General features: G+C 40.2%; 2 protein-coding genes across 7 annotated transcripts in view; both read right to left on the bottom strand.

Annotated features, from left to right (window-relative positions):
- Positions 1 to 1,517: 1,517 nt before the first annotated feature.
- On the bottom strand, positions 1,518 to 4,986 carry LOC116702563 (galectin-3-binding protein A). Of its 3 annotated transcripts, XM_032536848.1 has the most exons (7): positions 4,759 to 4,986; positions 4,326 to 4,435; positions 3,897 to 3,899; positions 3,562 to 3,768; positions 3,256 to 3,390; positions 2,894 to 3,185; positions 1,518 to 2,749 (listed from the first exon to the last, which is right to left on the bottom strand). In XM_032536848.1, exons 2-7 carry the CDS (start codon positions 4,411 to 4,413, stop codon positions 1,720 to 1,722), a joined length of 1,755 nt encoding a protein of 584 aa, XP_032392739.1. In that variant the 5' UTR covers positions 4,414 to 4,435; positions 4,759 to 4,986; the 3' UTR covers positions 1,518 to 1,719. The 3 variants fall into 3 exon arrangements, with proteins under 3 accessions (XP_032392739.1, XP_032392741.1, XP_032392740.1); XM_032536850.1 differs by lacking the exon at positions 3,897 to 3,899 and having other exon boundaries at positions 1,720 to 2,749; positions 3,562 to 3,764; positions 4,322 to 4,435; XM_032536849.1 differs by lacking the exon at positions 3,897 to 3,899 and having other exon boundaries at positions 1,720 to 2,749.
- A 1,283-nt stretch (positions 4,987 to 6,269) lies between these two features.
- Positions 6,270 to 13,382, bottom strand: part of LOC116702564 (soluble calcium-activated nucleotidase 1) — a 7,381-nt gene continuing 268 nt past the window's right edge. Inside the window, exons 1-4 of one of the 4 annotated variants that reach the window (XM_032536853.1) lie at positions 11,267 to 11,401; positions 7,835 to 8,503; positions 7,252 to 7,455; positions 6,270 to 7,168 (exon numbers count right to left, since the gene is read on the bottom strand). In XM_032536853.1, the coding sequence (XP_032392744.1) occupies positions 6,798 to 7,168; positions 7,252 to 7,455; positions 7,835 to 8,503; positions 11,267 to 11,294 (1,272 nt within the window). In that variant the 5' untranslated portion in view covers positions 11,295 to 11,401 and the 3' untranslated portion in view covers positions 6,270 to 6,797. Of the gene's footprint in view, positions 7,169 to 7,251; positions 7,456 to 7,834; positions 8,504 to 9,078; positions 9,855 to 10,048; positions 10,170 to 11,266; positions 11,402 to 13,382 lie in introns of those variants that run through there. The other 3 variants (XM_032536852.1, XM_032536854.1, XM_032536855.1) reach the window with 3 other exon arrangements.

Here is a 13,382-nt window from a genome sequence, read left to right as displayed (position 1 = left end):
TGTCCCAGAAATGCTTGTTACTAACTCATCTCTGGGGAGCTTATTCCCCAGAGTCCTTGTGTTTTTTTTACTCCACAGTTTTCAGAGGATTTGGGTAGCACCTAAATCATGGTTGCATCTGTCACCGTGATCTTGCCCCGCAATGTCCTGCTACATCTTGTAACGCCCTGCAGTGCTACACCATGAACTATTACAACTACTATTTCTAGTCATAGGTCAATTATCTTTATTGTGACTATAATTGCCACTGTTCAACACACCCCAAACCGGCACCATCAGACACCGCCTACCATGAGCCTGGGTCTGTCCCAGGTTTCTCCACAAAAGGAAGTTTTCCTCACCACCCGAGGTTTCTCCCTAAAAGGGATTTTTTTCCTTGCCACTTTTGCACTACATGCTTGCTCTTGGGGGGAATTACTGGAGTTGTCGGGTCTTTGTAAGTTACAGAGTGTGGTCTAGACCTACTCTCAGTAAAGTGTCTTGAGATAACTCTTGTTATGATTTGATACGATAAATAAAATGTAATGGAATTAACATTTGTTCGTTACTCGCAGCAAAACAAGTGATGAATGATCTGAACTTTCCCTCTTACTCTCGTGAACACATTACATTGCACGTGACCTGGCACAGTATTCACTTTGGATGAATCACAGCTGCTGTACAGTGCTCTCTCGTGTGTCAGACTACACCATTGCTAGAAGTTTGCACAACCCTGAAACATGAGTGGATGTAGAGGATTCATCTTTAAATATACACAGTTATCATGTTATGATTGACACTAATCAATTGTCTCATGTCATGCTTTGGTGCGCCAAAAGTCACTAACACTTCTCAGAAACCCATGATTCAGTTATGGGTGGCTGTTATACCCACCTGTCCAGACATGTAGGCCCTCATGTCATCAAAGTGTGACTGTCAGTTGTGTGTGAAGAATTGAAGACTGTCTGGCGTGTGGCGCAATGCTCGGGGAAGATTCCATGATTCATGAAGAGGAAACTGTTATTATGCTTGATCAAATTCATGTAAACACATCCCTTTCCCAATCAGTACTTTATCTGATGGTGCTGAATAAAGCCAATATGTTGGAAGGTTGTTGTTTTCATACTGTTGGCGTGTGATGATAAACAGGACTTTCAACTATTTTGCATGAAAAGAAGTTAACTGGGAATAGTAAGATATGAATTACTTTAGCCAGCCACCTAAAAGGAATAGTTTTTATGGGAAAGAGGTGTTTGCCTGTTAAGTATGAGGCAACAGCAAGTAGCCCTTGTCATATCTTGGCTTAGTAGAGAGATGGAAAAATAGAGTCAGAATCCATCATATATCCCGGACCCAAAATCGAAATCTCTCACAGCCCAAACAGTGTCCAGTACTAGTAAAGCTATAAATCAGTCTGATGATTAATTTAACTTAGCTCCACTTGTCATTTAGTGTGTCTCAAACCGTAATAAACTCCAGGTTAGGATTTTATATTTGTTAAAAAACAAAGCACTGACACACAGAAAATGATCTAGAAATCACTTTATTTATTTGCCATATAAATGAAAGCAGTGAAGGCTACTTGACTGCAAGGTGATACATTTGTAGCTAATTAACAAAAAAAAAGATAATGAAAAAAATCACATGGTTATTATATTGTAGAATCATTGTAATCTTTGGAATAATAAGCAGACAAATTGATCAGATGTAAGAAATATTGAGCCTGGTCCAGCTATTGAATCAGACATACTCTGGTCTCACTACGAAGCGGTAGGTGTACTGGTTATCAGGACAGGGATAGGTCAGAACCTGGGACCCATTCACATAAGCCGTGTTGGCCTTGAAGTCCTGGACATGACAGATGTACTTGCCTTGGCAGATAAGCAGGAGCCGGTTACGAAAGATGACGTTTCTCTGATCGGTGAGTTGGTTGTAGGTAATCAGCCTTGCCATAGGCAACGAGTCGCACCTCAGGCCTCGGTTTGAACATTCATATTGGTTTTTGAAGACATTTGCCTCCCAGTTAACCATGTTGCGCTTAAAGATCATACTGTTGTGGACAGGTGTGGTGAGCGACTTGGTTGGGGTTTGATGCCCCCCGTATTGATAATGATTGAAACTGCTTGTTTGATCTGGAATTATAACAGTGCTCCATGGCTTAGCGGTGTAGAACCTGGGCTGGAAATGATCATTTTCTCTGTTGAACTTTGGGTTGGACATCAGATCGCTAAAAAGAAGAACATTAAACTGGAATGCTTCCAAGATGTTTTCACGATACACTTTCTCATGAGTGCTGTAGAGAGAAGAGTTGTCCTCCAGGTTATACAGTACTTCCGCGGGGATCATAGGGAAACGTATGCGATTCAACAGGTCAAGTTGGGTTTTCATACTGGTCGAGTTGCCCTTCTCTGTGATCCAGCTCTCCACAGTCTGAAGCACAAAATATTCATCTGGCACCACCAGGTCTGAGCGGGTTAGAAGGGATCCAAGGAGGTCAACGGAGAGGTGGGTCCAAGCGGGGGACCTGGTCAGATTTTGGTAGTTCCAGGCCAGATACTGAATACAGTTCTCCTGGAGGACCAAGTCCCCAGTCTCCTCTGCATATTCGTAAAGGGACACCTGGGTTTTAAACAAGGGGTCTTCTGGGAGGATTTTAGAGAACAGCCGGCCTGTGTCCTCCATCAGCTGCTTCACCCCAAACTTATACGCCATCCAGTGGAGGCACTGGGCAGAGGAGAAGGTCACATCCACCTTGCGGGTGTAAATGTACCTATTGAGATTGTAGAATATTTATTAGTTTTTTTTTAGATGTATTCCAGTGAGTTTGCTTTCTGTTTCTCTCTCACAAAACATATAGATGGTATCAATGAATTATGTATATTAAATTGTTACAAGTCATTGTAGTTTAGTATACCTGATGAAGGAGGTAAAATGTGGTTGGCAAGACTGGCTTATGGGGACCGTGATGCTCGTCATCCCCTCTGAAGCATTGAAGAGTGGGAATTGTGAGAGGACAATTTTGTGTGTGCAAATCGTTGTCGCAACCATCTCCGGGGCCCCATCCTCATTTCTGTTTCCAGTTGCACTCTGGACCAAGATCTGGAAGTCACAGCCATTCCCGCTGTCAAAGATTTGGCCGAGTTCATCAGACAGACTGATGCTGTGGTCCAGTGAGTGTGTCGAATCACTGATGGTCAGATTGGTGCCTGAAACCAGAAATCATTTGATTAACATTTGATAGAGCATTGAGAGTATGAAGAGAGTCTAGATGCATACCAGTTGTTTCGCAAATAACTCCAACGTCCTCTTTGTGGCTGCAGTCCGTTGTTCCCCAGCTTTTGAACGCACATTTAAACAGGTGGTTCTCTGTGCCTTTACATGTTAAATCATCCAGCCAAATAGGTCCAGATGCTATGATGTAAAAAAGGGAATCATTTGTTAATTGTTCTGGCAGTGACACATAAAACAGTGACCTTTTTGGTGGCTGAATGAATTTGTGGCATTAGTATTGATTCACAGCTCCTAACTCATTACAATAATTTCACTGCCCTCTGGTGGGGAGTAAATGGAAGTAGAGGGCACCTTTTCCGTAGTCCTTCCCAATGACAACAGACTTGGCTCCCGGGAAGTGGAGCTGACGACACACCACTTGGGCCTCGGCCATGTCCCAGCCATCGTCACACACCGTTCCCCAATAACCCTCATGGTAGATTTCCACACGGCCCTCAGAAGCACTGCCGCCAAACAGCCTCACATCACCTTCCTGCGGCACAGGGTTTCTTTCTCTATCTGTATGCAAACACAGGCATAGGATACTGACCAAGGCCATGACAGCACAGAGATTATACAACATTTGGTTGAGTGAGCATGGTCAGAATATCTTTCCCCTAAATCCCGCTTAAGGCTGTTTTAAAGACATTCTGCAATATACACCATCACTTATTACATTTTAGTGTAGGCCGACATTTATTTGTTGCTAAATACTTCTGAGCATCATGCACTGATGTAATGTTTTAATAGACTTACATAGCAGTGGAAGGACAATCCACTCATCACTTATATTACTCCCACTTGGTCACTCTAACATTTTAAGATGCATAATTGTTGTGTATGGTGTGTGGTGTCTTATATGGCAAAGACACATTTACATTTTATGCAAATCTAATAGACAATAGAGTAATCTGAATCGAAAGACACAAAACATAAGCATTGCATAGTTTATAGTTATTCACTGAAAACTAGTACAGTATCAAGACTACTTTTCCTTTCAATATAACTCATTTTCATTTCAAGGCAAAAATGTAAGCAATGTATTTAGTTTTCACTGAGATATGCTTCGGACTCACTGAACCAGTCAAATCCCGTTGCACTTTCAGAGACATCATGGAGAAGTAGCAGAAGCCACAGAGTGAATATGTTTCTTGGTGCAAGCATTTCCGATCACCAGTGTGGGACTCTGACACAGACAGTCAATGACAAAGAAGAAGAGGCAATGTAAGAAATATGCTTTGCTTCTCATTGTAAGATAACGCTTTGAATGGTTTTGATCTTAATCAAAAGCACGAGCAAGAGTGGAACTCTAGTGCTGTTTTGGTCTTTTTGCGTATGAATCAATAGATTTATTTCTTAAAGGTCAAATATGAAAACCTGTACTTTGTTTTCATTAAGATGGATATAAAATTTATTTTAACTGGCTGTACTAAATCTGTGAAAAAAAAGAACATTCAATAACTTAAATCAAAATACGCTGAATCCTTACATATAATAAAAGCACATTACCTTCTCCCCTTAGGTTATGAAGTGCTGTTGTCCCAAAATGTGCCTCTCTCTTGCTCTTTTGAAGTCTGTGACACAAAATCCCACCCCTTTTAAAGCAAAACTACGGCAAACTTCTCAATTCCTGCCACTTTCCCTTAAGTTTCGTTTCAGATAAAAGCAGAACATCATGGGCTTGCACAACAGTTTTAGTCTAGTTGCAACTTGTTTGAGGTCCATGTGTTGCTTTTGTTGAACAGAGGCCTGTACTATGAATCCTCTGTTTTTGAATTCACAATTGCTAAAATTTATGGACATTGTAACATTCAAAACTGTACAATTTATGTTTAAAATCAAAGAAAATACTTTGCCTTGGAACATACGTGCAATGTTTAAGAAAAGAGACGGGGGATATCATCTAAGAGGACATTATATGTTTAAGCAACCTCTTGTGCAAACTACTGTTAAAAGCATGTGTATTTCAGTTTGTGGGGTGACCTTATGGAATGGACTGAACAATGACATCAAACAGAGCCTTAGCTCATTCAGGTCAAAAATAGATTAAAGAAATCATTACTGGACCAATACAGAAAATAGACCTAAACACAGGAATGGAATTGTAATTTAACGGTATTGTTATTGTTGTACTGTTGTTAGTTATTGTTTATTGTAAGACCTGAAAGTTTGTATGCTGCTATTTTGTATCTATTTACTTTGTGATGGTATGATTTTGTGAAATAGGGGCAGGACCAAAGAAGCGATTTGCTTCCGCCTGCTCCTTCTCAAACTAATCATTTATTTGTGTGTAATTATAATATATATATATATATATATATATATATAGAGAGAGAGAGAGAGAGAGAGAGAGAGAGAAATACAAAAAATCTAAAAGAAATACAAATTTTAACAAAATACAGAGTCAGTGACCATGAGCTGAAAATTGAAAGAGGTCGACATTTAAAAGTGTGGAAACCAAGAGAGGAACGTGTCTGTGCACACTGCCTCCAAGATCTCGAAACAGAATTACATTTCCTATGTTTATGTCTCAAATATTTCCAAAACATTGAAAGACATACTGTATACCAGGCTTCACTACCTACACTGAGGGCAAACAGCTTCCTTTTCCATTAGGGGAAGATAAAAGCACAGCATGGCTAGCAGCTAAAAATGTCTTCTCCTGCTACAATACAAGGCAAAATAAGTAGAGAATTTTATATATTATCATTTTTCCATTCTTTTTTTATTGTTTCAAAGTACCCTTTGAGGGACATGCACATAATTTGTTTAGTATCTACAATTATATCATAAGTATCCTGTTTACTTGTATTATTATATCAGATATATTTACTCATTGTTATTGTTTATATGTATGTTTGTTCTGGTTTCCCTATCCGGCGTGCGTTCACATTAAAGAGGCAGTATTTGCACAGCAAAACTGAAGTTACCTCGTTGACACCAAATCTGGCTTCATAGTACAGGCTTCTGGCCTCTGGTTTCGCAAACAGGCGGTTTATTAAAGGACAAGCACCAGTAAATAGGAATCAAGATTTTTACTAAAAGAAGTAATCCCACCCAAAACATTACACAACGGATTTTTCACCAAAATTTCCTTCAAATATTGTTGAGTTTTATGAAGGATAAAAACAGACCTTTAGTTAGTGAAATGAAAACAACATGTTTGATGTGTACAGAATAATGTTTGACATGGAGCAAAGGGGAAAAAAACCTTTGACCTTTTGAGAGTGTACAGTATGTGCATGAAACTGTGTGTTTTAAGAAAAGAAATCACAGCCTGATAAATCATTCATTTGTACATTCATTACAAGAAAGGCTACAGCACTCTTAAGGGCCACATTTGTCCTAGGACGTACTGGCACTTTCTCAAACCCAAAACGAGACCACCATAATTTACAGTCTCAGCTTCTATGCGTACTGAAGGCGATCCTTTAAGGATTGGAGTTGTGTCTTAATGAGGAAGCAGCGAGTACAGTAACTTCAACAGTGACTTGATTGTAAACAAAATAAAACAACAGTGCAGTGGCCTCAAGAAGGAGTCTTTCAGTCTATATGAACTCCAAGCCCTCATATTTTACATCCCCGATCTTGGTTTCAGGTAAAAGGATGCGTCCGTCAAGCGTGAAGGCCGTGACGTACGTGGCAATCTTTCCGGCGTCTTCCTCTGACTTGAGAGCCAGGATGATCTGGTCATCTGTATTGGGGACAAACTTGAAGGAAGAGAATCCGTGAGTGCGGTTAAGTGGTCCCACTCGACTTACAATGATGTCCTTGAAATCTGGCGAGCAGCTAAGGACGAGGTTCGTGCCTCGACGCTCGTCGGCAGTCTCCTCGTAGCGCTCCTTGCTGGCGCGGCGAGGGAGGAAAAACCAGCGCTGCAGGATGTCGCTCCACGCTGCTGACTCGTGGATGAGATACCCTGCGGAGATTCAGGGGAATACCGTAAACAAAAGGGAAATAAAATAAAAGCAATGGTAAGCGAGACCAGATTTACATGCTCACCTGGAGGCTGTATCCCTGCAGCGGACTTGAGGGATTTGTACTTGGGAACCCAGTTCTCATGTTGTACATCCCCTCGGAAGCCCACTACTTTGACCCACTCTGGGTTGTTGTTGACAAACTCGCCTTGAGTGGTGGTCCACTCTTTCCCCAGACCGCCGACATACAGGTGCTTGTCCTTGACCGCCAGCCACTCGGCTTTGAACCCTTTCAGGAGAAAGTACATAGGTACCAAGTAAGCACATAAAAATACTCCATTACAAGCAACAGTTCGGCATTTAAGTAAAACTACAAAAGTATTATCAGTAGATACTTAAAGCATTAGTCAAGCACTAAGAATGTAGAAAAATGGATGTTTCATTGAAGTATTATTATGTGTTTAGATTATATGATTGTTAATACGGATATCTCAATGTTTAAAGCTATGGTGTGTAGTTTCTGCCACTCCCATGAGGAATTCTAAGTAATGACAACAAAACTGTCGGTGGGGTAAAAAGTACAATATTTCCCTGTGAAATGAAGTGGAGTAGAAGTCTAAAGTATCACAAAATGGAAAGCACATGTATGAGTGGAGGGTAACGCAGACCTTTGGCAACGCTGCCGTCACCGTCGGGTAAGATGACCCAGGGCACAATCTTGTCACCATCAATTTGGTAGACGATGCCCGTCCTGTCATCGACGCTGTAGAGCTTCCCGTTGAACACCACCAGCTCAGACAGCTCCATACCCCTGCCCTTCTCCGAAAGGTGGCTTTCAAGCACCACCCTGTCCGCATCCCATTCAACTGCTACCTTGTCACCACTTTGGGACACCAACAGGTGCCCCCGTCGCATGTAGCTGAACCACGTCAGCTTTTTGTCACTACGAGAACTTGTGTCCAGATCGGCAATGACCCCAATGCGGTAGCGGGTGCCCCGTGGCGTTTGCTCCGGTCGACTGAGAGGGTAGGTGTCGTTGTAATGGGAATCGGACCACTGGGCGTCACTGTGCATGGCTCTCCAGCTGGGTGAGTCGTAAGAGTGGGAGCGCAAACCCATGCTTAAGTGGATGAAGAGCAGGATAAGCACAGCCAGGGAGAAGGCCACTGCCACAATGGGCCTCCATTTAAGGCGGAAACGAGGGTCAGTGGTGTTGGCCATGGAAGCCAACATAGGGAGTCCTCCGACAGAGATCCGTAGAGTGTTCAAAGGCTCATTCTGCTCCAGTCGGGTGAAGCCTGCAGGAGCAGGCATGGAGGACGGAGGCCGAGCGAGACCTAAAGAGAAATAGAGAGAGATGGTAAGTCAGGCCCACTTGTACAACAAAAAACTGACTGAATGAGTGATGGATTACAGTTTCTACTAGTCTTTAATAGCTTTTATTTAAGGTGCCCCCATAGCTCTAGAAGTAGGTCAATTTTGTTCTCCTTTTATTAAATCAACAGCAAAACCATTAACATTTTTCTTAAAAATGTCCTGTATGGTTTCTTGACTATGAAGGCTCTTATATACATATATCTTATGGACAGGAGGAGGAAATTACCATAGGTGAAAGAAAAGAAATTCCTCGCACACTGTCCTATTTATATGCAATAAACTTTAATTGAACTTATAAAAAAATAAGGTTTATTGCAGGTAAACAGGACAGTGTGTGGGAATGTTCTTTTCTCTCATGTATGGTTCCTTCAAACGCCTCTTCCAAAGTCATTTTCACAATTTAAAAAGGCACAACAAAAATTAATTAATTACAAATATATCTCTTTTTACATGCTATAAATGTGTAAAAAAAAAAAAATTTGAGTATTTTTCCACATCAAAATCTTCCCTGTAAACAAAAACAAAATATTCTCACTTTGCCCTGTGTGCATGTTGTCCATGTTGTCTCTCTCTCCCTTTGGGTGTGTTTGTTTCCTTCTTCCGTATCTGTGTGAATGGTGTGCTTATGCAACATTTCATCTGCTACGTTTTGTCTCATTTGTGTATTTTGTCCTCTTCTCAGGTTTTCATTGGTAGAGAGGAGGTCCTGTGTCTCAGGTCCTATGTGTTTGTTGTTTGTCTGTTACAATCGATCCCTTTAAAGTAAGAACTTTTGTAAACAGTAGCCATTGTAGTCCCAAGTGACGGGATACTGGTATATTCTAAAACATAGGGTAACAATAGCAGTGGAGAAGAGTCAGAATGTCAAAACCGGCACAGTAATATCCCTTGCAGAGCAATATCTATCTAAAGGTTGTTAACTTTCAGTTGTTGTTAACGTTTAGCAACCAAATCTCCTGGTAATATCAGACTAAGTAAAGATGTAGCAGCAGAAGCCCTGAGTGTATTCAAGTGAGGTGTGGTGTGTTTTATTGCTTATGAATTCAACTTTTCATTTGTAAAAGAAGGAGTGTGTTTTTTGTTCTTTAAAAAGTGACATGGTCTCGCTTTAATATGGTTATTTTGCCCTCAAATACAGGTCCCCATTGAGATTATACAGGATAGGTTTTTTATAAGGAACAATTCATAAATTGAGCTGTACACATACAGCTGGAATTTAGAGCTGCAGAGTTTCAGCTGACAGGAAATAGCTGCTAAACCTGCTTTGCCCTGTGAGAAAATACCAAAACTAAACCGAAGGGCTTGTTCCTTTATCCTTCACTACACTGTTTGTATACCGTATATAGACTTTTTTTAAATGTTAAAAATAAAGTAAGAAAGTAAAAATCCAATTCAATAAAAAAAAAACATCTTTAAACAATGTAAACGATCTGAAGACAAAGTTTCTTTCAAACATACTCTGGTCCGGCCTAAAACAAGACATTTAAGTGTTTAAACTCACATACTCTCCATAAGCAGACTCTCTTCAACAATCAAATCCTGTGTATGCAGGCAGATCATTCATTTAAGCCTGTATTTTAAATGTGCTTAAGAGCTCACACAAGTGAGTGTATGCCGGGTTAAAGGCTACATGACAAGAAGCAGGAAGTAGCTCTGTTGTAGGTTGGGTGAATATTAAGTGGCAACCATGGTGATCGTCAACGTGGAGGCTGGGAGGAGCCCGTTCAGTGACAAGGAAGGGAGGGCCGCTGTGAACAGGTAAAAGTAGGAACAGCCAGCTAGTCCAGCACAAACCACCGGCACAAGCACTGCTCTCAGTTGTACATATACATATATTAATGATAAAATAAACAGAAAATGATTCACCAACCATTTTGATAATCAATTACTCATTTAAGTCAATGACATATTCATATTAAGCAAGCACGTTTTAACAATTATTTGAATTTTGCGGCATTTTACAGGCCAAACTGTTAATCAAAAGATAAACATATAATTGTATAATAACAAATAATTGTTAGTTGCAGCATTATTATTGAATATGAAAACTCAGCTTTTGGACTGTTGGTCGGATAAAACAAGACATTTAATTATGTCACTCCGGGCTCTAGGAATTGTCAGGGGCATTTTTCACTTTTTTCCTGACTTATAATTAACCAAGTGATTAGTGGATTAGTTTCAAGAACAATATCAGAAGAATAATAAATAATAAAATGAATTGTTAGTTGGGGCCCTAGTTTAGTTAGGCAAATTAAATTTTCATTTAACTTTACATAACTGACTGTGCGGAGTTATGTAATGTTGCAGCCAGAAAGGTCTCAGAAATCCAACCGATATTTGCCTAAACACACAAACTAATGAGACCTTGTCTGTCTACACTTGAGGGGTAACCGCCAGGCTGTGTAGAGTAGAAATGTGTGCAATCTGCTCCTAACCAAATTCCAGGGACCTCTAAACTCGGCCTCAGGAGCTTCATACTCTGTGGCCTAAACGTGGCTGCATTTCTTCGAAAGGGGCACAAGAGCAGAAAGACTCTTTCATGAGAGGGCCCCGAGCCAAACAGCAGTCCATTATGGCAGCACCATCAGGGGCCGCACTCGGAGGCAAAAAAACTATCCTCGCTATAATACACCAACAAGTGGCAGATATTTAGGAAGGTAAAAGACTGTTTTGATTCTGATTTAGCCAAAATGACCTTCACTGAAACTAAATTATATTCTTACCCTTTCGTCTCCTCTTGCCGTGTGTCATCTCTATCCTTAAAGCAGACCTTCACAATCAGTCCTGATGTCTTTCTGCTCACAGATTAATTGCAGTGGAACCATGGCTAAGGATTGACACAATGCTTGTGAACTTTAACTAGAGTTGGAGGATTATGTTCCGGTCCAAAGGGGCAAACCGTGCAAGAGGCCGACACAATTCACCAAGTTATCATTTCTGGCCTGCACAATAACTTCACCTGCATGAAAAGGTGGAAAGCTGAAAACCCTACTGACTAAATAGAAGTTAAAAGCAAACCTGCTGTCACTACAAGAATTTGAAACATGTACATAATGGAGGTGTTTCTGTGGTGCAATCAGCCCTCTGAGTACAGGGACTGGACTGGGGACAGAGATCAGCCTGATAACAACAGCAGAGCGGTTACACAGTCAACAGGGAGGCTACGGGAACTCAAACAAACGTCTATTGTAGTCAAATTTGTTAAGAACTGATTTAACTCATTATGCCCAAGAATATGTTGGGAGTTTGAGATGTGAATTATTACTCAAAAAGCTACAAAGGGTTCAACTAGTTTACATTCAGACTGACAAAATATATAATCTAGAGTTGGGAGATATGACAACTTATTTAATAGAAGCATTATAAATGTGCCATTTCTGCTATACAGTTTGTATGGAGGTAGCTGTCTATTGAACATGACCATTGTGGGTAATATTGCAAATAAGTGAGCAAGAAACAGCAATATTTGCAGCATTATTGCATACATGTTTTACAGGTTCATGAATAATAGTATTTAATTTAATAATAATAATAATAAGTATTTCATTCACTGGATTAGCTAGAAGAGACTCTCCACATCTAGTTATTGTATCGATAAATGTTTACTAATAAGAGCTTCCAAAAGGTTTTGGTATAAAACTATATTTATAATATTGCATTCTAAAAGTTACACTCTGATAAAAGATGTTATGCATATCACCAACTGGTCACTTGTTCCAGAAATCATTTGGTCAATCAAAATGTAAAAAATGGCCAAGGTCCAAGGTGACATCATCAAAATGTTGGTTTTGTCCAGCTGCCAGTCCAAAATCCAAGAATATTCCATTTACAATGACCTAAAACAGTAAGTAGAAAATCCTTACCACACTTGTTGCCCAACGTATTGATTATTTGACTAGGTGTTTAAGCATTAAGTATAAATTACTAAACATGCAACTTCTGAGCAGGACTTGGCAATGTATCAATATTAGACTAGATATCGTCTCTATCATAATGTGGTAAGTGTTGTCTTTTCCTGGTTTTAAAGGGTACATTACAGTAGAGTGATGTCATTTTCTGAACTTACTAGACTGTTCTAGCTATTATTTGCCTTTAACCACTTAATCATCATTTAAAATATGTTGTTAAAGCACCAATTGTCAACCCTACAATACCATTGCAATATCAACATTAAGGTATTTGCTCAATATTGTAGTGATATCTGATTTTCTTCCTATCGCCAAGCCATACTTCTGAGTGTCTCAAAGTGGTTCTCATCTCATTGTCCAACATTAGTTGGACAATGGCGTGGCATAATATACAACATGAAGGTTTACAGTGCCTCCATGATTGCATGAGCAGTTTTATAATTCTGGACAGAGTCCTGTCCTGACACAAGCCCCTATAAAATATAACGCTGGTGGTTTCCTGAGGTGAAAATGAGAGTATGCTCTGTGCTGCCACAAAGGATGACATCTGGGGAGGTGAATTTCAAAGGAAACAGATCAAGGACAGAGGAAGTGTGTGTGAGGCCCATACATTGTTCACTTATTGCAGTCAGGCCCAAACCTCTGCATATCAAGCCGCCGCCATACATATGTGCATTAGATGACTTGATTTAGTGTCATTATCCAATGAGAAGATGCTAAATAGATCCACAATATTGATATTAGAGTATTTTTCATTTAGTTTGCAGACCACTGGGGCCAAATATTCCCACAAAGAGCTGCAGGCCTTTAATCCACTAGAGATCTGAGCAAAGTAGTTTAATATGGTATGTACTGTTAGTAGAGTTATTTTGTGGCGATTTTAAGTCTCCGTCTACTCCTTCACAAACACGCAGACAAACATCCTATATGC

This window comes from Etheostoma spectabile, chromosome 15 (genome assembly GCF_008692095.1).
Source record: "Etheostoma spectabile isolate EspeVRDwgs_2016 chromosome 15, UIUC_Espe_1.0, whole genome shotgun sequence".
Lineage (NCBI taxonomy): Eukaryota > Metazoa > Chordata > Actinopteri > Perciformes > Percidae > Etheostoma > Etheostoma spectabile.
Note: the sequence above shows the minus strand (reverse complement) of the source record. Positions and strands in the feature narration are given on the sequence as shown.